The following is a 27,083-nucleotide window of genomic DNA, read 5'->3' on the forward strand; positions in this document are numbered from 1 at the left end:
TGATCGACTCAATGTAACTTGATTAAAACCAATATATTATTCTCTATAACATGTATAAGTCATTTGAAAAAAAATCGTGTTAGTCTATATGCATGATATGTTCATTCCTAGAAAAAGAGTATATTACACAATTGCCCTGTTTTGTTTCAGATTGTCAAGATTCCAGAATGCAATTTCGCGACCCAATGGATAACATTTGTAAAGCAAGTAGGTATTTGATTATAATTATAACAAAACTAAAAAGCAAATGAGGTAAAACATGTATAAAATATCATGTGATTTATTTGTATTTTTATGCTGTGAAAGATTTGATTTGGCCTTGACTTTGACATCTTAGTAAAGCTTATTTTTTAAATGGATAAACATGCATAATGCAATCCAGGAAGCTAGAAAATGTAGCCTTTTCTTCAATTCTTTTAGCCATTGTGTAAATGTGGATGTGTATATATACATATATATAAAAAAAAAATTGCCAATGAGACAACTCTCCACATGTGACCAAAATAACACAAATATTATAGGTCACCGTACGGCCTTCAACAATGAGAAAATCCCATACGGCATAGTCAGCTATAAAAGGCCACAAAATGGCAATGTAAAACAATTCAATCGAGAAAACCTACGGCCTAATTTACATAAAATTTGAACAAAAGACAAATGTGCAACATATAATCAAACGACAACCACAGTCTCTTGGATACGGACAGGCACATGCATACAGAATGTGGTGGGGTTAAACATTTGAGCGGAATCCCAACCCTCCCCCTAACCTGAGACAGTGGTATAACTGTACAACATAAGAATGAACTATACAAATCAGTTGAAAAAGGCTTAACTCACCAAATTGACAAAAATACAAGTGGACATTTTATTTCGAAGCTAAGACATTCTCGCATATGTGGTCATAATTTCGAGTTACGAAGTAAGATTATTTTTTCACAAATTACATCCAGAAAATCATTTTTCTGATGCTACGCATGCTTCACGGAGTAAAAGATTTCTTTTTAATACAATAAATTATTTGAACTATTATTTATGTAATATGTGCCTGTCCAAAGTCAGGAGCCTGTAGTTCAGTGGTTGTCGTTTGTTTATGTGTTACATATTTGTTTTTCGTTCATTTTTTTATATAAATAAGGCCGTTAGTTTTCTCGTTTGAATTGTTTTACATTGTCTTATCGGGGCCTTTTATAGCTGACTATGCGGTACGGGCTTTGCTCATTGTTGAAGGTCGTACGGTGACCTATAGTTGTTAATGTCTGTTTCATTTTGGTCTCTTGTGGACAGTCTTCTCATTGGCAATCATACCACATCTTCTTTATTATTTCTTATTTCTGTGCATACTTTACATAGCTGCCTACTTTTAAATCATAACTAGTGTTTATCCTTTGGTTCTCTGCTGTATAAAAAATAAATTTGGTCACTTGTTAAAAATTGAAACATATCAAATATCACTCCACAGAGATATTTTGAAGAAAAAAAAACACTGCTTTCTTGTTTATCCTTTAATGGCGCTTTATGAATATCAAAATCATTGAAACCCATAGTTCTAACTTTACCAAATATTCCTGTGTGATTAGGATTTTGACTTAAATTTATTGGTAATCACATTATCTGTTATTTTTCTATACGATTAAAACACCAGGTCTTATTACTAAATAAATAGCAATCTAAGGTAGCAATATACTGTAATAAAATGAAAACTATCCTCATCAGTTATATCATCTTCTACAATTGGAATTTTTAGGCGAGGAGTGTAAAACAACAGCCGAGGGAACGGAATATCGAGGAACAATTAGTATGACTAGCAGCGGTAGGACCTGTCAGAGATGGGATTCAACTACTCCTCATTATCCTCAAAACTATCCTTCCGTTCGTAAATATAGACACAATTATTGTCGTAATCCAGACGGTGATTCCTCACCTTGGTGTTATACAATGGACCCTGATGACCGTTGGGAGTATTGCAATATTCCCTTTTGTCGTGAGTGTAAGACGACATCAGCAGGTGGTGAATATCGAGGAACAATCAGCGTAACTGTCACCAACACGATCTGTCAAAGGTGGGATGAAAAAACTCCTAATCCTCCTAACAACTTTACGTTTGTATCAGCATTTAAACATAACTATTGTCGTAATCCAAACGGTGAATCCTCACCCTGGTGTTATACCACGGACCCTGATGACGAATGGAATTATTGTAATATTCCCTTCTGTGGTATGTAAAGATTTTTAATCACAGTAGTTTTTCTATGTTAAAACCTAATAAATAAACCCAAAAGAAACGAATTAGGGGATAACAATAGTGTATTTTAAGATCCGACGGCATCCATTGATAATATTGATATCTCCATTAAAATAAAACTGACAGAAAAAAAAACGTCAATTCCTAAACTGTTATTCAACTAATAATAATGGATCAACAGTATTCTTTAGAATTTCCGTTAAATCAGCACATTTAACGAATTGCCGCTTCGACTGTTTCATGGCGGTGATGCTTGTTTTGCAAGTGGAAACGTCAACAATTTTAATTAAAGTTACACATATTATCAGATTCGCTCTAAGAAAGTAAATCTACTTATATATTTCAAATTATAAAAAACCTGTGCGGCAGCAGTTACAAAATCTTCATTTACTTCGTCACATTCAAATTGGTACAAAGCCGTGGTGTAGTGGTTAGTGCATCGGACTACTAACACACAGGTTCCTGGTTCGATTCCCGGTTGGGATGAAAATTTCAGGAACTCAATTTTTGGCTCTCCTTTGACACCATCTGCGAGTATGGTTTTGAGGAAAAGATGATAGTCCATCGGAAGGGGATGATAAATGGCTGACCCGTGTTAAGAGAGAGCCATATCTCTTGCACGTTCATAACATTCAATAATTTGATTTATGTTTTTAGATTGTGAAGATCCTGAAACGCAGTATCGCGACCCAGTAGATACCATTTGTAAAGCAAGTAAGTATTGAATTGTAATTCCATCACAACCATTAACAACATGAGGTATAAAGTTTATAAGATGTGATGTAATTAAGTCTCATAAACAAATATAGGAAATTTATTGTTTTCATTATTCATTCTTATTATTCTTCTTCTTCTATTTCTTAGACTAACATGTCTAAGAGGGCCGTCAATGTTTCGTATTTGCATTTGGGTTTGTTTAGGGGTATTTATAGGGGCTTAAATAAGTGAGGGTTTACAAAATATAACCTCTATCCATATATATTCTTGTATGGAACAATAAAACAAATAGATTGAAATATACCTACAGCTCTTTCTTTCTAAAAACTTGTAAACGGACGAGATTCCAACCTCCAAACCATAAATATTCTTGTATGGGACAGTAATACAAATTAAATGATATGTAGAGGGTAGATATCTCTACCGTTTACAAGTTCTTAAACAGAAAGTGTTAAAATGGAAATGTGCAATTGAAATTCATAACCACTCACAACCCTCACAAAGACCCTCATACATGTTAAATGTGATTCAAAAAGATTAGTAGCAATGCTAGTTTTAAGTAAATAATAGGAATAAGGTGTAAGAAAAATGTAGTGAGGAATTAGTAAAGATATTCTCATTTTATTGATGATATAAATTTTGAGTAAATTAATGCAAGTTCAAATGATTAATCTTGATTGCCTTTTTTTACAGTTGGAAGATACACAGAACCTTGTTCGACAGCCGTAACCAGTTGCTACTCTCCCCTTGTATGTGCTTCTGGTTTATGTCAATGTGAAACAAATAATTACTACATTTCAGAAGAAAACACCTGCAATGCATGTAGGTGTTTTATTATTAAAGTTGAAGAATTGGGTATGACAAAATCCCTCATTTATTCAAAAAGTCGAATCGGGGGAAAAAATCAATTCTCTTGGGATAATTCAGTTGAAAAAAAAAACTATGGGACGATGCTATAAACTGATAAATTGCGTTCATATTGTTATGCCAACCTACGATAGAATAGGGGCATTATGTTTTCTGGTCTGTTCGTCCGTTCGTTTGTCTGTCTTTTCGTTCAACTGTCCCTTCGTCCGTACTTCACGCTTCAGGTTCAAGTTTTTGGTCACAGTAGTTTTTGATGAAGTTGAAATCCAATCAAATAAGGGTCGGTTGAAAACAAAACTTTACGACAAAAGAGATGATTTCAGCTTTGAATTGTGAACTTTTCATTTCAAGTAGCAACATTCCAGCAGCACCTGCATACGGGGTTTATATCTCCCGATTGATGCAATATACCCGTGCTTGCATTTCCTATCATGATTGTCTTGAGAGAGGGTTGCTGCTCACTAGGAAGCTATTAAACCAAGAGTTCCAAATGGAGAAGTTGAAAAAATCACTTCGTAAATTTTACGGACGCCATTACGAGTTGGTTGAACGTTATGGAATAACCGTTTCACAAATTATATCGGATATGTCCCTTACGTCGTAACTACAATCCCCTTCCCTTTCACGAATGTGACCTACTGAATAAGACTATTTACCGGATTTGTTATCACATAAGCAACACGACGGGTGCCACATGTGGAACAGGATCTGCTTACCCTTCCGGAGCACCTGAGATCACTCCTAGTTTTTGGTGGGGTTCGTGTTGTTTATTCTTTAGTTTTCTATGATGTGTCATGTGTACTATTGGTTGTCTGTTTGTATTTTTCATTTTTAGCCATGGCGCTGTCAGTTTGTTTTAGATTTATGAGTTTGACTCTCATTTTGGTATCTTTCGTCCCTCTTTTGAAACTTAGTACACATGTTCCTTAAGATATTGTCTTTCAAATTTTAATGCCAAATAACAGTTTTGACCCAATTTCATGGTCCATTGAATATAGAAAATGATAGTGCAAGTGGGTCATCCGTGTTCTGAGGACACATTCTTGTTTTACATTTCAGCATACAAATGTTGCTGCCAGACCTTTCAATACAACTATCGTACTACCTATTGTTTAGTAGTTTGACTATATATTGATGAGTTGAAAATATGCTCTTTTACTTAATATCTTCCACCAAATTCTTTTATTTCCCTAGGAATAATGGTATGAAAAGAAGACAACGCGTGCAATTTTACGTTTTTGACCTGCACTTCTGCTTCTTTGGTTATCAAAAAAAAAAAAACAAAAAAAAAAACAAAAAAAAAAAACAATAGTGTAAACTGTTCATAAAAATAAAAATATATAATATGCTAGCAAATGAGGCAAACATCCACCAAAATTGAAAATAACCATGGATGTTAGCGTAAAAAAACAACTGAACAGCCTTCAATAATGAGAAAAAACCAATACGGTAAAGTCGTCTATAAAAGACCATAACATGAAAAATAATTAAATTGAGAACACTAGCAACCTATTTATAACAAAACATTTTACAAAACGAAAAAAGATCAGTGCCAACACATAGCACCTGGGATTGTCATGCATATTGATTGTGTGGTTAAATATGGACACTCAATAAAAATTATAATGATCTTTTCTTCATTCAGACCATCACATTATGTTTTACTACAATTTGTTTTTGAAATGGAAGGTTCAAGTGAATATCAAGAAATTGGATTTTCTTTTATTCATGTTGTAAGAGTGTTAAAAAAAGTGATTTTATATCCATTTTGAAATGGTTTATATGATATAATATAACGAATAAAGACTTTAAATAATCTAAAAACGTAATGCAACATGAACGAATTAATTCATGAATGCGTTTTTTTTTTAACAGTTGGCAGATACAATGAACCTTGTTCGACATCAGTAACCAGTTGTTACTCTCCCCTTATGTGTGCCTCTGGTGTTTGTAAATGTGAAACAGAACATTACTATAACGCAGCTGACAATTCATGCAACAAACGTAGGTGTTTATTATCAAAGTTAAAAGAATAAAATATGACCAAATTCATAATAAATCAAAACTGGAAATGTATTGAAAATTGAAAATTCCTTTTTAATCATATTAATTCTGCTGAAACAAGGTGTAGGATAGGATTACATTGCATTCATATTTTTCGTTTATTTTGGCCCACAGATATTGTCGTCAAACTTTTCAATATGACTTTGATTTTGTAACATAAGTTTGTGATCGCCTTTTTACCATCTTACCACTTGTTTTTTTTTTTTTTTTATCTTTGAGTAATATTATGTTTAGAAAACAACGTGTATAATTATGTTTATAAAATAAAATTTTGAGAAACAACAGTGCAAAGCGTATCAGTTGTACAAGACTTTGAAAAAACTACTGGACAATATATATTATTACATGTATGTCCAGGGAAGGATTTTTTACAGATAGACCATAGTCTTTTTCAAAAGACATATAAATGTGTGATTTTTGCCCAAAAAAAAAAAGAAAAAATTACTAGTCATTTGACCCAGTCATGCATATCAATTGACTTAATTAAACTATTTTTAACTGGTCTTTGCCAAATGTCTGATGAACAGTAAAATGACTGCTGTATAAGTGTCTATATTTAGCAACGGAAACTTTCATATATATATATATATATATAAATAGGGATACGCAATTAATATTTATATAGTCTCCGGTATAAAGACCGTCGTTAAATACTTTTTCTTCTAGTTGTTTTGCATTGTTCAATCATTGAGTGATTATCAGTTTCAGTAATTGTGAAAGTTTTCAAATTTAATTTTCGAAATTTGTCAATTATTCAAATTTAAATGCAACTTCAATCAATTAAATCATGATTACTTTTTCTTACAGTTGGAAGATATAAAGAATCTTGTTCGACAGCAGCAACCAGTTGTTACTCTCCCCTTATGTGTGCCTCTGGTTTATGTGAATGTGAAACAAACCATTACTACAATGCAGATCACAATACCTGCAACCCACGTAGGTGTTTATTACTGAGGTTTGAGGGATAAAATATGACAAAAGCATCATTTATTCGAAATACGTTAATTATATTTATAAACCTTTAGGACTATGTTATATTGCCTTAACCTTTATCGTCAATTTATGTATACAAATTACTTTTTCTTAACACTTTTGAGCTAAACATTAGCGATTTACGATTGAGCTAGCTATCTAGTTATGAAACAGGTTGAATCCACCATTTTCTACATAAGAAAATGTCTGTATTAAATCAGAAATATGACAGTCAATATCCATTCGTTTCATGCGTTTCAGATTTTGATTTTGCCATTAAATTAGAGACTTTCAATTTTGACTTTTTACTAAAAGTTAAGTATTTTGTGATTTTATTTTTTGATATACAATTATACAAGTTTTTTTCAAATTTTGTTGGCTCATTTGGGTCAAATGCTTCTTTGAGCTATTGCCATTGTAGAAAAAAAGAACAAAAAACCTTGAACGTACGTTTTTTCATGTCTATGCTGTTACCAACAAATTAATGACATGAATACTTATAAAAAGTGCAATTACGCTTCAGAAACTAAAACACAGTTGAACAAAATATCACTGCAAACAAAAAGTATAGTTCTTGCACAACAAAATTTATACACATAGACATTTGTATATATTGTTACTGTCTATCGTGTAACAATGGTTAAACATAGTACCTTTTTTCATTTTTTGAATTTCCTCTTTTTTTTTAAATGAGTCACATAAACTTGCTCTTCGTTTTTTAACTAAAGAAATGATCTGGTAGCCTTATCTAATTAAAAAAAAAGCAATCACAGGCTTTTACCATAGATTAGTTAAAACTACTATATAAACTCATCATAGATACCAGGATTGAAATGAAGGTTTAAAATTGGTTGACATATTTTTGGAAACATTCATTTTTTTTATAGAAGCTCCTCTAGGGAGCGACTCTCCCAAAGTGCGTCCTATAGTAAAATGTTGTCAGAATGGCCACCCGGCTTCTTAAACTAATTGGTTGGAACAAATGTGTATGTAAATTTAATAAGCACTCATACCGCTTTTCCCACTCCAAATTGTACTCATTGTAACACATTTTTTCATATCTATGGAACAATAAACGTTTCTTTCAGATATGTTATTTTTTTGTATTGTACAATGAAGACCGGGGTGTAGGAAAACTTTCAAAAGTACATATTTGAGGTTGAAAATACATCAGATTAAATTGTGCTGTTAAAAAAACTCTGAATTCAAATATTGATGCTTATTATCGGCGGAACAATAGAGTTGTTTTATTTTTACAAAAATGGCTTATGGAACAAATATGAGCGGTAAATTCGCATTTGAGACGAGTTCTTATTCAATTTGGTTTCACCAGTCGGTACAAAGACTTTTCGTAAATCTCTATTGATCGGCTTATTTTTTTTTATATATAAAGTAATAAGTGGTAATAGATGAGCAGTTTCCTATTTTATCTATGAAATAAGATAATGATAAAGAGACAAAGTGTGCAAATTCTTATTTTTAGTCGGTACTTATGTTTTTTTTTCTAAATAAGAGAAAACAAAAGTACGAACCGTTACATTGCCTATATATATCACGTGGAATTATAATGCATATGGTGAGGTAAAACAGGGAAACACTATTTGAATGCATCAGAGCTTATCTATATGAAGATTGTCATATAATGTTTTTTTTTCTAGAAATACAAGGTTCAAGTAAATATCAAGTTACTTGTTTTTTTTTCAACTTGTTAGAGTGATTGATTGAGAAAATATCCATTTTTGAAACGGTGAATATATTTTAATCTAATTGACGAAGATTAGATTTTAAATTATTCAAACTTAATGCAGTATCAAATATGTGAAACATTTAATACATAAATGCTTTTTTTCACAGTTGGAAGATACGAAGAAACTTGTTCGACAGCTGTAAGCAGTTGTTACTCTCCTCTTATTTGTTCAACTGGTTTATGTGGATGTGAAACAAATCACTACTACAACGCAGATTATAATACCTGCCACCCATGTAAGTGATAATCTTCAAGTTGAAAGAATGAAGTATTACATAATCGACCATGTCTAAAAAAAACAAGCAAACATATTTTTAATGGGACAGCTGAAGGATGCCTACGGGTGCGGGAGTTTCTCGCTACATTGAAGACCCATTGGTGGACTTCGGCTGTATGTCTGCTCTATGGTCGCTTTGTCACATTCCCCATTTCCCTTCTCAATTTCAATTTTAGAATTTCTCTCGAAAATATATTTATTCTTAAAAAGATAAACCTATAAAACATACATGTATAGGGCTAGACTTTATCATGTTCATTTTATTCATTTTAACATCAATTCTAGCCTCCACATATTTCAAACAGACTTTTCCGTACAACCATTGGACGTAATATTAGTCAGCTCACTGAATTTACAGTAAATATATTTGCGCATTTTTAACTCCTACAAATAACTACTATTGGTTCACTTGAGTACACGTAACAGTATACTTAGAAGACATCTCGCTGAACTTAAATGTTTTATCCTGCTTTTATCGTCTTTTTATATCTTAAGAAAAACAATATCATCAACTGTAAGATTGCCTGAACATAACACAGGAAAATGTCATGTTTGGTAAAATAGTTATACGCAATAAAAATTCTTAAAACTATTTTACAAAATTTTATCATTTAGGGTTGAAATTATTTCCAGAATACAAGTTTTTAAATGTTCTTTTTAGAATGATTGATTGAGGATTATCAAGTTTGACAACTGCTTAAATTGTATATTTAATTGACAAAGATTTTGAATTACCAAAAACTAAATTTAACATCAAACAATTAAATAATGATTGTTTTTTCTTACAGTTGGAAGTTACAAAGAACCTTGTTCTGCAGCAGTTACCAGTTGCTACTCTCCCCTTGTATGTGCTTCTGGTTTATGTGAATGTGAAACAAATCATTACTACAATGCAGATGACAATACCTGCAGACCATGTAAGTGTTCTATTATAAAAAAAATAAAAGAATTAAATTTGGCAAATTTCATCATGTAGGCAAAAGAGCAAAACAAGCGAAATTTATCACTCCCTAATTTGGAAATATGTTTATTCTCTTACAGAAAACTACACATCGGGTATAGTTTGTAACAACTAGTATGGTTAGTAAGAAGAAGTCTGTGTTGTAATTCTTTATTAAATTTTTGGCATTGTAGGTCTAAAATGCGTTTTATTTTATGAACTTTGAAGATATATTTCATCAACAGTGTTACAATTTATTTTACTGAAATTTCTCGCATCAAATTTGAACATGCTGTAGTGTTGGTTTGATTTTTTATCGTTGTTCGTACAGGGACTCAATTTCAAAGCTACAAGATAAAACATTTGCAGACGTTCTATCCTATCGTTTGTTTTAATTGCAAAAAGTTATCGTAGCGTAAAATAACCTTAAATAGTCCCAAGCATATTAATGCTGACAAATTTATACTTTTAATAATGTTATTTCTAATATATATATAAGAGCTTATCTAAATGATGATATGCTTTTTCATACAAGATTTGTTGCAATGCAATGTTTACATAAATGTAAAGGTAACTGAAGGTACTTTTATTTATTTTGTAAAAATGATTTATTCAGGGATTATGAATTCTAGAAATACTGAAACTGTTTAAATCGAATCAACAAAGGTTGTAAGTTGTCTAAAAACTAAATTTTAAATCCAATAATTAATCATGATTCCTAATTTTACAGTTGGAAGATACACAGAACCTTGTGCGACAACAGTAACCAGTTGTTACTCCCCCCTTACATGTGAAACTGGTTTATGTGAATGTGAAACACATCATTACTACAAGGCAGATGATAATACCTGCAACGCTTGTAGGTTTTTATTATTGAGATTTAAATATTGAAGCATGACATTATTCATTATCTAGCAAAAAAAGCAAATCTACTGAAAATTCTTAATACCTTTCGGAATTATGTTATTTCTAACATAAAACGAAATACAGTACGTATGGTTTATTATAATCCTGGTACTTTGATAACTATTTATCCATTAGTCAGGTCTGTGAAAAAAATGTCATATTTGACGTAATTTGCCTGAAACATTGTAAAATTCATTCAGTATTTTGGTCTCATTGAAGTCTCATTTCATTAAAATTGAGCACAGCTTTACCATGTTGTTTTATATTTCGCACACAACTTTTACCATGTTTAACCTCTCAAGTTTAGCCATCTTGTGGCTAGATACGAGTGATTGTATATCTGAATATTGCTCATTGATGAATCTTCATAAAAATGCTTCAGACGTCCTAAACTGTAAAAGCTCAAAATTCAACAGCGAAAATGCAAATACTAATAAGTATATCTTAACACTTCATTATTGTTATCTAACAAATTATTATATTTGTTTGTTATATTGTTTATTCTTTAATTGCCGTTGTTTTGAATATAATAAAATGTCAATATCATTCTTTCCCATTTGTTGAACCAGACATTGTACAATTTCATGTATTAATTTGATATGGCTTTATACTAGTATTTCAATGTCTAAGTAAGACTAGTTTATTGCACCAAAGTAAAACTGTGGGGTAGGACTTTACTGCATTTGCCAAGTTCTTCCGTCCGTTCATCTATATCATCATATGTTTTTTTCGTCACACTTTCCTGTAAATCTTTTAAGCTGTCTATTTGGTCTGTACGGTATAGTTAAACATACTATTACTATTTAATATCTGACATATTTAAATCGTGCGAACATTCCTAAAACTATTTGTAAATAAATAGTTGGTAATAATAAATACGTTTTGAGGTTGATTGTTAAAGCAAATATCATTACCATGCTTATCCCTTTGAAGAATTAGATATTTGTAAATTTACAAGCTTTATATTGGTTATGTGATGACGAGTTTTAACATGTATACGCTATTTTGAGATGTCTAACGCAAACATTCTGTTTCTATGATTTTTAAAAAATTCTTCTTTCTTTCATTTTGTAACAGATATTTATTTAGAGACTTTCAATATTTTGCAATGATGAAAATGTTCTTATCTTAATAATAAAGATTGTAAAATATCCGAAAGCAGATGAAACATCAACCATTCAAATCATGGTTGCTTTTTTATTACAGTTAGTAGATACAAAGAACCTTGTTCAACAGCCGTAACGAGTTGTTACTCTCCTCTTAGTTGTGAATCTGGTTTATGTGAATGTCAGACAAATCATTACTACAAGGCAGATCATAATACCTGCAATGCTTGTAGGTATTTATTATTATTGCATCAGTTAAATATATATTGTAATGTACCTTACTGCTACGCTTGGATTTGGACTAAACTGCGTTTGCCTGGTTCGTTGGTTCGTTTATACAGGCAAACACTTATTTTATTCCTATTTTTTGTGAACATAATGAGCTTCTCATTTAGTCTATATAGTAAATTGAATATAACTTTCAATATTTTATTTCCGTATATGAAGAAATAACATTAAAAATATGGTGCACACTAATTAAGTTTTTTCAAATGTTATTTCGTATAGACAACAATATATTATTTATGTGATTTTAAATTTCATTTTTTTAACAACAATTTGAACAAAAATGTATGATGACACGGTCATTTGACATAATTATGTCTATGTGCTGATAGTCAAAACACTTTAAGCCACTCTGAAGACGTAATACATCCAAAATTGAATTATTGAAACATATCATTACTCATGTTACTGATACCTAACAAATTTTGATCATGTTAACACCGAAAAAAAAACATAATTTGATAAATAACTTATACTTTAGTATTGCTTTTACAGATTATGATTAAAAGTTTCATCAGCATTCCTGCTTGTTTTGATTCACTTTGGCGTTATGTTCAAGTGTTTCATAACGAACTGTTGGTTATTTAGCTCCTCAAATGTCTATGTTTATGTATATCCTTGGTTTTTGGCGTTCCTGATGAAAGTAAACCCAATAAAGAGCTTTGGAAGGAGGCGTGAAACTTATAACGTTTTGTTTTCAACTTTTAAGAAATTTACATTTAACTATAGGCGAGAAAGCTGAATTTCAGTCACCTGTTTCGTTTATTATGGCAAACAACTTATTTCTCCACACTTAACAGTACCACTATTGACCTTCCAAATTGTTAGTCATACTATGTAGTGATGAATTGTAACAAGTGTCCCCCTTTTCTAACTGTTTATGTTTTCCTATGCTTTAAGATTAGTATGACAATGCGTGCAACATCAGGTCTTTTGTCTTCAAAAATGTTTTTTTAATCTTCACCGCAAAAAAGTACACCCTGTATCACTGTATACTCCTAGCTCGGGAAACTATCATTCATTTTCAATATTTAAACATAATACGCAATTACAACTCACTAACCATGTTATAACTTACAGCTTACTTAAAACCATCAGAAATTGCTTTTTTACAAAATATTACCCATGCAAGATTCAAATAGATATCAAGTAACTGAGGAAAGATTTGTTCATTCTGTAAAAGTATTTTTTTATCAATGTTGCCAAAAGTCAATATGTTTTATATATGTGACCCAGTTATCCAAAACTTAATGAAATACCACAAAATTAGACTATGATTGCTTTTTCTTACAGTTGGAAGATACAAAGAATCGTGTTCGACAGCAGTTAGCAGTTGCTTCACTCCTCTTAGTTGTAAATCTGGTTTATGTGAATGTGAACCAAATTATTTCTACAACTCGGATGATAATACATGTAACACGTGTATGTATTTATTATTGAAGTTAAACGAATGGAGTATAGATAGTATTCCTTATTAAGGCAAACAAATTAATCTGTCGAAAATAGTCAATTCCTTAAGAAATTATGTTAATGCTGTTAAAAAACAAAGTTATATAAATTATTCAGGTATATATTAAAATATTACACATGTGGTCTTAATCATATATAATATTTCAGATTGTTGGCCTAAAAGCATTTAATATTTTGGTCATGTTGATATTTAAAATTTTATTTTAACTCGCATACTAAATTTAACTCGAAATTCAACCATCTTGAAGCATTGTATATTTGATTGCCTTACTTCAGAAAGCGACATACATTATACTATTTTCAGACTACTAGTATCTATGGTTTAGTTTTTTAACTTTTATCAGGCAGTTTAATACACTTTTTATATCACGAAACTGATTTAAACAGATTGGTAATGCTGTATTGATTTGATCTAGATGTAAAACAACATGTTGCTCCTTTTCCAAAATAGAAAAAAAAACATTTGTAAATTTACATGTTCTGGAGTAATATGGCTTTTTATTGAATTGTTTAAGAAAATTTAGTTAAAGGTATAATAATACTACACTACGATTGTGGCTATACTGCATTTATTGTGTCCATCTGTTCGTCTATATGGCTAACGTGTATTTTCGTCACACTATCTTGAAATACTAATGAGTTTTTAGTTGTTCATCTTATTGAAACATTTTAGTTGTTCATCTTATTGAAACATTTTAGTTGTTCATCTTATTGAAACATATCATTACTGCTACTGGCAAATCTTGTGAACATCGGAAAAATATAAATTTATAAATTGATAACACTTAGTGTGTTTTGACATAACGGTTGAAAAACGTCATTATCATTCCATCTTCGTTTTAAAAACAGATATTGCAAATCGTATTATATGTGATTCACAAAGGCATGAAATGAAAATCTTTAATTAGTTTAATTAAGTGTTTTTACAAAACAAGTATAGCAGAGGGGGCTATATAACATTTATCTATTAATATTTCGTCCATTTTGGTTCACACTATCCCGTTTGACTTCTGACTTTCAACAGGAGGATTTTGTGAATTTGAGTTATAACATGTTTCGCTTTTATAAAACGGTAAGACACAAAGTACCTATTGTTCATATGAGAAATAGAAAGCTTAGTATTACAATGCGTATAATTTCAGATTTTTAGTCTGTACTTATTGTTTTCATTTATATATTCCGAAAACAAAAGTGCATACTGTATCACAGCATAAACATAGCACAGGAAAATATTATGCATATTGATTGGTTAAATGGGATACACCATAAAATTTCATTAATAGAAATTTCATCGTTAAAACTATCTTAACATGTTTTTATTATGCCCCATTTTATACCCCATTTATAGGCATTATGTTTTCTGGTATGTGCATCTGTTTGTCCGTCTGTTCTTCCGTCCGTTCATTCATATGTTTGTCCGTTCGTCTGTCCTTTTGTCCCGCTTCAGGTTAAAGTTTTTGGTAAAGGAAGTTTTTGATGAAGTTGAAGCACTATCAACTTGAAACTTAGTAAGCATGTTTCTTATGATATATTCTTTCTTATTTTAGAGTGTTGATCCCAATTCCATGGTCTGCTGAACATAAAAAAAAAGAGCGATTGGGGATCCCTGTATTATGGACTCATTCTTTTTTTTGATACAAATTTAAATTTATGAATAGTTTCACCAATATCAAGTAATTTAGGGTATGTTGGTTAATTCCGTTGAAGTGATTTATTCAATGCTTTTCAATTTTGAGCCAGTGAAAATGTTCTCATGTTATTGACAAAGATTCTTTTAAGGCGAAGTGTACGTAATTAAACTACACAATGGATTTTTTTTAAATTTTACATGTAGATTCTGCTTGTAAAAATAAATCAGAAAATAAAATAAAAAAAGGGGGTAACCGTTTTCGTTTTTGAGATACGAGCTGTTGAAGTTAACAGCATCATACACCAAAATGACAAAGGATATATAGGGAAAATCGTGAAATTCGGCAGGAATTGTTACATTTCCAAGATTTTCTATTATATTAGACAATCGATTTTTTTTTAAAATTATGAGACGATTCTAAAATGTCTGAGGAATCGATTGGTGCAAAGAAAGTCCTTAGCAACCGTGCTACTTTTCAAGCTATAACCTGTTAAAGTTGAATCTTGAGTGTAAAAAAACAAAAAACAACGACAACGTTATTGACGTCGTCGCAACAGTTACGACGCTTCATATAGTTCTATACTTGTATGAAATATATAGAAACGTCGCACGCTACTGGTGTTACTTTGGTAAAATCACGGACAAGACACATTCATCTTATAAATTTTTAAACATAAAAATTGATATTATAAAGTGTTGTATATCATTTAAAAGCTTTTAAACTCTTCTTTCAGATTATTGCAATTTTGTATATGTAACAGACCATTTTCATTAATTAAAACTCAACAAAACCTTTATTTTGCAATATGATTTCCTTGTCCCGCGTTACACTTTTAGTTTTGTGAAATTCTGAATACCGTAAAAAACATATAAATTTTATTACCAAACGATATAAAAGTTTGTCTAGAACAAGCAATTCATAATTGGGCGATGACGTAATGTCGATTTTTTTCTCTCGAAAAGACGGAAATATAAAAAAAAAGGTATCAAGATGATACAAATTATGTGTCCCATGCAAGAAGGTTGCCGTAATTTTTGTTAAATTGTCACAAAAAAGGGAATTCCAGAGCAATCCCCAAGTCGAAAGAAAATAATTCTTATACTAGTATTTTGTACAAAGATCACACTTTCGCCTCATGCAATAATCAGGAATTTTTAAAATAAATTCTTATTATTCGAGTTGAATAGCAATGTCCGACATTTTGTCCCCTTCAAACCAAATTAAACGTAGGGATACGTTTTCTGTTTTTTCATGATGTTGATTTAATACAGTGGCATTCGCTACATAAAAAAAAATATAATGGATAAAAGTACAAAACATTATCTCTATTCTGATATTAAATTCCCATATATTAAATCTAATATACGAGATATCAGATGAAACTAAAATGTCCGATACAATGTCCCCACATACGATTTAGACGTTATTTAATCAAATATACTTCTAACGTTCCGTCTAATTGTAATTATTACGGTTTTCACAGACGATTTGGAATACGACTATTTTATTTTGTTGCTTAATAAGAAAACTTTAAAATTAATGTTTTATGTTGAAGCTCTACCGATTCATAGAGAAGTGGTTGGGAGAGATTTTCTCGCGGAACTGAAGTGTTTTCCGGACTATAATAGTCGAATACGCTATAATACAAATGAAAAGAAAAAAAAACAGCAATAATAATTGTTCCCGCTAATTCCCTTTCATATATTTGTGCAGAACTGACATGCTAGATATGCCGTAGTCCTTTCGCCTTGACATTCTGGAGTGCAAAGATGAGTGCATTTGCAGTGCATAGTTTATCCATAAAAAAGTATTCGATTGCCTTTATAATTGAAATGTATATAAAACAAATGGTTTCAATTCAAGTTATTTTTTATTTCTAATTTGTTAATAAAACTAAAGCTTAACATCTTTTATCTAAGAAAAAACAATTAATCCTTTCTTAGGGAAAAAAAATCAAAAAATCCTTTAAAATTTATTGTAAAAAGCCATCTGAACAACATGCATTCCAACGTTTTTATTTTGGCTTACGTCTTTGAGTGTGTAACGTTAGGTGACACCAGTACGTGCGACGTTTCATACCGTTTTGTTGGAGTTTGTGTTGCTCGGTCTTTAGTTCTTTATGTTACGTCTTGTGTACTATTGTATTGTATTTGTCTTTTATATTCGGGTGCGTATGGAGATCGCCGAGCTAGAAAACTGTCTGGCACAGGATAACAAATCAATATTTAAGCAAATTTAAGTTGTGTGGTAATTCTTAGTACATTTGGGTAAATTAATCTATCTTTGTGCCGCATAAGCATCTCTATAAATCAACACATCGCTGAGCCACGACATTATATATTTTATGCACTGCATGCGCTTCTTTTTATCACAATCCAGACCGGCTAGTAACCGTTGTATAACTTTACACGTCTGAAGACGAATATTTGCGTGAAACATTTTTGTATGATTTTTATTTCTGGAAATCAATCTGAAATCTACAACAGTCCTTTCCCGAAAGTAGGGCTGGACCTTTACTTTTATGTGCATTCGGGATTTACACAAATTGTAACCCGAATAATTCAGTCGTATTATTCAGCTAATGTACGAATACTCCATTTCTCGTGTGGGAGAAAATCGGACATGGAAAGGGCTTGAATTATTCGAGCTACTCAAATTGAAACTCGGGAATATATTTCTAGCTGTTCGGAATTCGCGGAAACAAATGATTGTTTTTCGGCATTACGGTATTGAATCAATATGAGAGATACCATTTTTTTCTTTTAACAAATTCGAATACTAGTCAGTTTATAGGACTTTAGTTTGAAATAGGGGCGGTAATCCATTCATTTTATCCAATCAATTTTTTTTTTGGGGGGGGGGTCAACATTGATAGTCAAAAAGCCTTGAAATATTCGATAAACAAAAAACGTTGAATGTAAATTATATGAGCTCCAAAGTCTCATATTATAAGACTAGTAAACCACAGGCTTCTCAATTCTTGTATGATCATGAACTAGGTGAAAACCTATAGCTGACCGAGTGCGAGATCCTCATGGATAATCATCGAGGTCGTTAAACACACCTTGCCGTAAACTTGGGTTAAATTTAAAAAAAAATCGAAATGTATTAGTCTGAACACATTTCACCTCTCATTCCATTAAATATCAAATTGCAGCTACAAGTATTACAAAACTTCCCTGACCTCTTTTCTTTAACCATAATAGAGGGAAAGGGGGCGGAGGGATCCAGATCCCGTAATCCCGGGCTTAAAAACACGACATCCCGAGGTTCTGAATTTAAAAAAAATTAAATCCCGACTACCCGAAATTCGGAAATAGAATTCCCGGATCCCAAAAGGGTCAATCCCGAAATCCCGAGCTTAAAAACACCCGATCCCGGAGTTCCGATAAAGGTCCTACACCCCCCACTTCCTTCCCCTCGTAATTCTATATTCTATTCATTCATAATCTTGAATTGAGACTTGATAATTCAAAATTACATTCTCTAATTTTGAATGATGCACACAGCTAGACACAATAAAAGAAAACAGATTTCGCTATACATCTCTGTGAAATTGGAATTTGTGAAAGAAGAAATGACATGTTATATTTTATCTTACATGTGTACTTTCAATTTCAATATGGTTCTTAATTTAGATTTAGTTTTCCCATAAATTGCGGACGGAATAGAAGACACCTGTTTACTTTCTGCACATGTAGAAAAAGTTGAAAACTGGGAGTTGAATGACATAATTTTTACTTACTTTTAAGATAAATGTTAGAGTGAGACAACTTTTAAGTTACTGAATAATTTTTGGGGCCTAATTTGTTTATTTTTTGTTTGTTTTCCGTATTTGTTCTTCCGACCTGTAAGTGTTGCACTAGTAGTCAAATTATTCTCTTGGTATCGTCTGATTTCTTATATGAATATAAATCATGTCCTTAAATTTTCAATTGCACAAAATACGAACATTTCAACGTCTTTTAAATTAAACAATTAAATACACACATCTTTCATTAATTATTTGTAACCTATTATAAAACTTTACGTTGAGTAGCCTACTGTGTTTTCCGTTCAAGACTACGGCTTTTTAAAACGAAATTGTTGGGTCAATTCAGGTTCATTATAATTAATTTGATATCAATAGAAGAAAATAGTTACATGTTTATTTGTTTATTGTTTAAGTTTGTTGTGAGGCGTTTTTTTCTTTCTGTTGATATCATAAACACGAAATGCCTTCTCCTACGCGTCTAAAACAAAAAAAAAACAGTGTTTTTAAATAAGTCAAGCTGCACACAGAACAACGTACAAAATGATTTGTAATTGGAGTTATTTAGATAATTTCTATGAGGTTTAAGACAGCTTAGGAGTGCTTGTTGGATTCATTATAGACCGCAGAAAGTAGTTTCTCTTTTGTGTGTCCTTTCTTGGAGTAAGGGAGATAACTTGCGTAACTAACGACGAACGTTTTTAATCCCGTATTCCGCTAGAGGCGTTCAATTACGTACACTTCGCCTTAAGAATAAACATAAATATCAAAATATTTAATCAAAATTATTTTTTCTTACAGTTGGAAGATACAAAGAACCTTGTTCGGCAGCCGTAACTAGTTGTTACTCTCCCCTAAGTTGTGAATCTGGTTTATGTGAATGTGAAACAAATTATTACTACAAAGCAGATTATAATACTTGCAACGCATGTAGGTGTTTACTATCAAAGTAGAATGAATTAATTATATCAAAATTCGTTACTTTTGAAAAAAAAAAACCAAACAAGCGAAATATTTGAATTCCTTTATCAATTTGTTAGTTCTGTTACAAACGGTACAAGGGGTATCGATTTATAGAACATTCAGGTTGGTAAAAAAACAAAGCCGATTGAGTTGCTATTCATGTCATATTTTAAAATCAGACGGCCTAATTGTATTAATAACTTCACTTAAGATTTAATCATCTTCTAGTGCTGATTAAATAGTTGAAACATTTTCAGACGTTCTATAGTTTATTTTGATTGCAAGAAGTAAAAAAAACTTTCAACAATAAAGAAAATACTTTAGTATGTTGAAAATAACATGACTAATCTGGCAATTATATAATTTTAGCATCGACAACATATGTGTTAACTTTATAGATTTATATATAGATTCCACAACTGCAACAAGTGTATTACAAATATTTCTCCACTCGAGACAGTTTAATTTTAATATTTAATGGCGAGGGGCTTGTCGAGCTTTTTAAATAATTAAAATTTAACTGTTGAGAATTTTGCAAATTTAGTTTTATGTATAAAACTACTACTGTAAGATTTGGTCTATGCTGGATTTAATACGTTCATCTATTTATCCAAATAGACCAACACATATTTTTATCACAATTTGCTAGTTAACCTAATGATCTTTCTTTGTAGTCTGTATAATATATTGAAGGGTGTTAGATTTTAGGCATTACATTTTAGATCTTAAGGCTGCACTTAATGTTTTGTTTATTTTTAAAAAAACAGCAGAGCAAAGAGGTTTACTGCATATTCAAAAAACGTTAAACTTGTATGGATAATGTTGGATAAAACATGATATGCAATTAACATTAAATAGAGTGAACCTTTATTCAAACCCTTGTTAAACGCTTAAAAAAATTGTTACAGTGATTTTTCTAAGGATTATCAATTTTACAATACTTAGTAAATTCTTTTTATTAATATTCAAAAAGATTGTCAATTATCCGAAACTAAATGAAACATCAAAAAATAATAATATGATTGCTTTTTCTTTTAGTTGGGAGATACAAGGAACATTGTTCGGCATCAGTAACCAGTTGCTATTCTCCCCTTAGTTGTGAATCTGGTTTATGTGAATGTGAAACAAATCATTACTACAAGGCAGACTCTAATACTTGCAACACATGTAAGTGTTACACACTAGCAAAGCAATCATCTAGCGAAATATCGCGATAGATTATTTATATTAATTAAAATAAGTATGTGTGTTGTTATTCGTAAGTTATATCAATACAATCTAAGTCACTTTTATCTTGCAAAGTATTAAAACATTCCACTGTTTTACTCTTAACACATGTATTTCTCATTCCAAACCTAAAGACAAATTGAAAGAGTTGACCAAGCATTGTTTAAAAAAGGACGGTCAACGTAGAAATAGTTGCCTTATCTAAAAGAGGGATAAATCGTACTTTGTACAAAATCATTTTGATTCTAACAAATCATTCTCTAAAACTGACATTATCAAGATGCTTGGTGTATTGATTGACAATATATTTGTTAGGTTTAAGGACAAGTTTTTCAACAAAATGCAAAATGTTACACCTCTTCTTGGCGACTTGTTCCGTTATTCATATTAGGGTGACTTCATACAGGAACCTCATAGGAAGAAAGAAAATAAGTTAGCAGTATCCTTGAAGTTTACCGCTTTATAGATGCTATTCACTCCCTAAAAGACTTCAAATTTGTTGACTATGTTTAACATCTATCCAATTCAAACTTGAGGTATTGGATACATAAGATACAGTTAAGTCTACCTTAAATCTTACTTTATCACTTGAAATTGAGAATGAGTGCTGCTTGCTTACAAAACTTGCGACACAATGGATGAATTCAGCATTCCAATCTGAACTTTCATTTCTTTCCAGCGTTATATTCCCTATCAAGTTATCGTTTATAGAAAGATGCTGCATACAGGAATGCTTTTAAAACAAGAGTTCTAAGTGGCAAAGTTGATTTCATTTCTTCGTAAATTTGACTAACGCTATCGTTATCTAATATCTGTTTTACGGATAAAAAGGGACACGATCGTATTGTTGTGATTACAATACCGATGCCCTTTTCTCGAATGTGAACCCACCTAATTAGACTCTCACATTTGTTGGACAGGCGTGTAATTCTATTATATTGCCAATAATGTGAGACCAAAACAAACAGCATGTAACATTATGTTATAATTTATGCAAATTGAATCAGACAAGATAATTATGATTATTATTTTTCGTACAGTTGGTAGTTACACAGAATCTTGCTCAGAAGCAGTAACCAGTTGTAACTCTCCACTTATTTGTGCTTCGGGTTTATGTGAATGTGAAACAAATCATTACTACAAAGCAGATCTCAATACCTGCAATACATGTAAGTGTTTATTTTTTAAATTAGAAAATGGAGAATGACAAAATACAGTCTGCTTACAAAACTTCTCGATTTCTTTTCACTGCATACGCATAAAATAAGGAAAACGGTACTATTATTCATATTGTGTGTTAAAAGCAGGATACTGAATTAAAATTCACTAAAATTTACCTAAGACCGTCATCAAATGTATTTTCTATACAATTTAACGAATGCAAGGTTCTAAAAAAGATCAAGTAGCGTAGTGGTGTAATAAATTTTGTAATAGTGATTTTTTTATTATCAATTTTGGCAATAATGAATATTTTCTACCCTTACTGACAAAAAAGATAGTAAATTATCCAAAAATTGATGGAACATCAAACACTAAAATCCTGATTTCTTTTTCTTACAGTTGGAAGATACAAAGAACCTTGTTCGACAGCTGTTACCAGTTGTTACTCGCCTCTCAGTTGTGAATCTGGTTTATGTGAATGTGAAACAAATAATTTCTACAAGACAAATGATAATACCTGCAACACATGTAGGTGTTTATTTTTATAGTGGAAATCAGAAGTAGGATAGCATTTTTTATATTGTCAAATAGTTATCAAAAGTACCAGGATTATAATTTTATACGCCAGACGCGCGTTTCGTCTACATAAGACTCATCAGTGACGCTCAGATCCAAATATTTAAAAAGCCAAACAAATACAAAGTTGAAGAGCATTGAGGACCCAAAATTCCAAAAAGTTGTGCCAAAAATATGAATCAGACGAAAAAGCTTAAAACATGGAAATATTTGAACATATTGAATCTAGAATAATTTTGAATTCTCGAAATTGGTGAGAAAAACAATTGTGCAAACTGTATCACTGTCCACACATTACATGCATATTACCCGGTAAACTCGAGATAAACAATCAAATTGATAAGAGTTTACCTACATTTAGACTGTCATGAATGCTTTTTCAACATGAATTTAAGCAATGTAAGTTTATAGTTATTACTAAGTTACTGAGATTTTTCTTTGAAGAGTGATGTATTGAAAGATTTCAATTTAGAAAACTTTGAAAATTCTCTGAAATAAATGTAATTTAAAAAAATTGACAATAATACGAAACTACACTAACGCAAATAATAATATTATGATTGCTTATTTTAACAGTTGGAAGATACAAAGAAGTTTGTTCGACAGCAGTGAACAGTTGTTACTCTCCCCTTATTTGTGCCTCGGGTTTATGTGAATGTGAAACAAATAATTACTACAATGCAGATTTTAATACCTGCAATACATGTAAGTGTTTGTTATTCTTTATATTGAAACATAACTTTATATTTATCTAAATGTCGAAGCCCATTCAATATTAAGCCTTGGTGAATAAAAACATGTTTATTTACAGACGTCTATTTCTAATAATAAGCCACAATGATAATGAAATATTATAACCAGTTAGTTCAAAACACATTAAGATTTTTTCAATTAATAAACAATATTTGTTCAACGTCAAACAGATCTAAATAGATTGAGATGTTAAGGGTGTTTTAGAAATGCATTTATGAGTGAATCATTGCTTGACTAGTGGCAAATATTTCTGTGTACGTCCAGACGATTAGTTAACTGATTATGCTACAATTATTGGTAGGAGTGTAATGCAATCACCTATTTGATTTAATTTTGCCTTTTAATTCTTTTTGTCCGACTAATTAGCTCCCTATTTGATCAGCAGATTGATTCTATATTGATGAGTTGTAACTTGTTCACTCTTTTTAACTGCCTTTTTAACATATAGTATGTTAAGTACCATTATACGTTCAATTTCAAGATATTTGTCTGCACTTGTGTTGTTTTTAAATCAGATAAAAACAACGATAACGTACACAGCATCATTGTCTTCGCATAATAAGGGACAGGTAATGCATACAGTGTAAAATTTGGGATGTATATTTAAAGTTTTTAACAGCTTACCTACATGATGACCGCAATCAAAAGATTTTTTTACAACAATGTTATCAATCAATGCAATGCAAGAATTAATAAAGATTGATAAACTGACGTTCTTTATTCATTTTATAAGTCTTTAGAGTGTTTGATTGAAGGGTTATCCATTTAGGCAACATCAAATAAATAATTCATGTTTGCTTTTTCTTACAGTTGGAAGATACAAAGAAACTTGTTCAACAACAGTAACCAGTTGTTTCTCTCCCCTGAGTTGCACTTCTGGCTTATGTGAATGTGAAACAAATTATTACTACAACGCAGATTACAATACCTGCAATCCATGTAGGTGTTTATTATCAAAATTGGAAGAATGAATTATGACAAACGCCATCATTATGTCGGAGAGCTATCTTGTTTTTTTTTTTAAATCTACTTTCCTCTTAGAATTATTTTAATTTTGTTTAATAAAAAAAACTATTGTGTAATATAGAAATGCTATTCCACAAATTGAAATGGTTTGGAGTTATTTTCTTTTTGTCCGTTCGTTTATATCATGAATAAAGGCCCTCAGTTATTTTCGTCATACTATTTTGTGAACATAATAAGCATCAGGCAGCATATTGCTTTTTATTATGAATGGTAACGAGTACTCGAGTACTCGGGTACTCGCTAGGAAGGCTGAGTACTCGGGTACAGTTTTAGTACTTGGACGATATTTTGCCTGTTATACATCTTGAGATATTTCTCTTCACATTTCCACTCACTTTAGTTCCGTTGAAATGTCCCCTTAATAATACTAAATAAAATCAATTAACAATATAACTACTTTTGTCCTGAGGATACAATTTGTTATAGTGATACCAGCAACGTACTCTCCTTCCGAGGGAATATTATCATGGTCACTACTTGTAATAAAAAATAAAAAGCCAAAAAGTCTTTCGTCTGAAATTGTTGACAAGATCATATTTCTAAGCAACATTTCAAAGTGACGTGCGGTGAACCCTACGCAACTGATAAGAGACATTGTACAAGTGTGTGTACATGGATCAACACTTTTATGAAATAATAAATAACTCATCACAAGCCTTAAAAGTTACTTTTGTTTGTTAAGTAATCGAGACTTCTATGTAAACTTTTGATTGGTATGAGATGTACATTTAGATTAATTTAATTACTCTGTATTTGTAACAACCCCCCCCCCCCCAAAAAAAAAAAAAAACAAAAAAAAAACAGAGGATCAAACTATGTTCATAGTACGTTTGTATTTCGTAAATATGTTTATGAAAGGTAATAACAAAAAAAAAATGCATCCCACTTAAAATCTAAACTTTTCAAAAGACGTTTAAAATTTATCCGGACCGAGTATTCGAGTATTAAATTTCTGAACTTTTGACACCCTTTATACTGTAAAAAAAACCCAATCTTTTTGTAACTCTAGGATAAAGGTTAGGCGAAATATACTAGACATACATTTAACTCGATATAACGAAAATAAACTGACAACGCATGGGCGAAAAAAGAGAAAGTCAACATACAAACAAAAGTGTACAAAACACAACATAAAAAAACTAAAGACTAAGAATTACGATTTGCTCTGCAAGGTTAATCAAAACATGCTTCACATGCGCCAGCCGTCTTGTTGCTCATGTTTAGCACAACTACAGTAAGATTAAGATTAAGATTATGCTTAGAATGAAAACCTTTGCAAATTTATGTTTTTTTTTATAATCTGATAAAAAAAAAGAAGAGAAAAAGCCAAAATTCTAGAAGATTGTTTCCGATGGAAAGTTTAAACAGATATCAAGCTGCTGTTTCTTTTATAAATTTATTAGAGTAACTGATTGAGTGATTGTAAGTTAGGCAATGGTCAAAATTTTCTATATTAATTGACCAATATTGGAGAGCATCCAAAAACTGATCACCATCAAACAATTAAATCATTGTATACATTACAAAAGAAATTCTTTCATTTAACCATTTTTATATCGTAACTTCTATATTAATGATTGAAAAATTGATTTAAAAACAATATGCATGATATGGATAGAACTGTTTTGTGATAAAATCATATTCAATACGATACTGGTAAGAATATGGTGTGATTGAAAATCAATTCATCAATATGTGATACTGATATAAACGCAAGTAAGTAAGATAAAATAATTTGTATCGGACGTGTGATATGGATAGAAGTGTTTTGTGATTAAATTATATTCAATAAGATATTGATAAGAATATGTTATACATATAGTATGCAAGTGAGTTAGAAAAAATAATTTGTATCGGACGTGTGATTTCTTGAAACATAGACGTGGATTTGTATAACATTGTATAAGAACAGGTGTATGCTACATGTAATGCAAATTTCTTTTAACAAAGCAGGGTTCGAATAGTTATCAAAGTAAAGTGCTTTTTTATTTATTTATGTGTGATTAATTAAACGGATTGTTATCTTTGGCAATGGCTAAAATGTTTTAATTGTTTTTTAACATGGATTGTACAGTATTTAAATATACTTGCAGAACCAAACAATAACATTATGTTTAATCTTCTTACAGTTGGAAGATACAAAGAACATTGTTCGATGTCAGAAACTAGTTGTTACTCTCCCCTTAGTTGTGCCTCTGGTCTTTGTGAATGTGAACCAAATCATTTCTACAAGACAGATCATAATACCTGCAACACATGTAAGTGACTATTACAAGTTTTGAAATAATTAATTGTCCTAAAAATTTACTATTTGAAAAAAAAAAAAACGGAATTCTATTTTACAAAATGGAAAATGAATAAAATCATTTTCTTGGTGTGCTTGTTTACTCCGCTCACTC

General features: G+C 31.0%; 2 protein-coding genes across 2 annotated transcripts in view; both read left to right on the forward strand.

Moving 5' to 3' along the window:
* Nucleotides 1–24,638, forward strand: part of LOC143047345 (apolipoprotein(a)-like) — a 59,813-nt gene extending 35,175 nt beyond the window's left edge. Inside the window, exons 16-32 of the mRNA XM_076220378.1 lie at nucleotides 151–207; nucleotides 1,748–2,218; nucleotides 2,903–2,959; nucleotides 3,656–3,784; nucleotides 5,705–5,833; nucleotides 6,701–6,829; nucleotides 8,720–8,848; nucleotides 9,678–9,806; nucleotides 10,560–10,688; nucleotides 11,942–12,070; nucleotides 13,420–13,548; nucleotides 19,780–19,908; nucleotides 20,980–21,108; nucleotides 22,209–22,337; nucleotides 22,729–22,857; nucleotides 23,482–23,610; nucleotides 24,469–24,638. Of these exons, the coding sequence (XP_076076493.1) occupies nucleotides 151–207; nucleotides 1,748–2,218; nucleotides 2,903–2,959; nucleotides 3,656–3,784; nucleotides 5,705–5,833; nucleotides 6,701–6,829; nucleotides 8,720–8,848; nucleotides 9,678–9,806; nucleotides 10,560–10,688; nucleotides 11,942–12,070; nucleotides 13,420–13,548; nucleotides 19,780–19,908; nucleotides 20,980–21,108; nucleotides 22,209–22,337; nucleotides 22,729–22,857; nucleotides 23,482–23,610; nucleotides 24,469–24,629 (2,423 nt within the window). The 3' untranslated portion in view covers nucleotides 24,630–24,638. The remainder of the gene's footprint in view (nucleotides 1–150; nucleotides 208–1,747; nucleotides 2,219–2,902; nucleotides 2,960–3,655; nucleotides 3,785–5,704; nucleotides 5,834–6,700; nucleotides 6,830–8,719; nucleotides 8,849–9,677; nucleotides 9,807–10,559; nucleotides 10,689–11,941; nucleotides 12,071–13,419; nucleotides 13,549–19,779; nucleotides 19,909–20,979; nucleotides 21,109–22,208; nucleotides 22,338–22,728; nucleotides 22,858–23,481; nucleotides 23,611–24,468) is intronic.
* A 2,107-nt stretch (nucleotides 24,639–26,745) lies between these two features.
* LOC143048915 (uncharacterized) overlaps nucleotides 26,746–27,083 on the forward strand; it is a 51,048-nt gene continuing 50,710 nt past the window's right edge. Inside the window, exon 1 of the mRNA XM_076222778.1 lies at nucleotides 26,746–26,942. Coding sequence (XP_076078893.1) covers nucleotides 26,795–26,942 — 148 coding nt within the window. The 5' untranslated portion in view covers nucleotides 26,746–26,794. The remainder of the gene's footprint in view (nucleotides 26,943–27,083) is intronic.

This window comes from Mytilus galloprovincialis, chromosome 10, assembly GCF_965363235.1.
Source record: "Mytilus galloprovincialis chromosome 10, xbMytGall1.hap1.1, whole genome shotgun sequence".
Classification (NCBI taxonomy): Eukaryota; Metazoa; Mollusca; class Bivalvia; order Mytilida; family Mytilidae; genus Mytilus; species Mytilus galloprovincialis.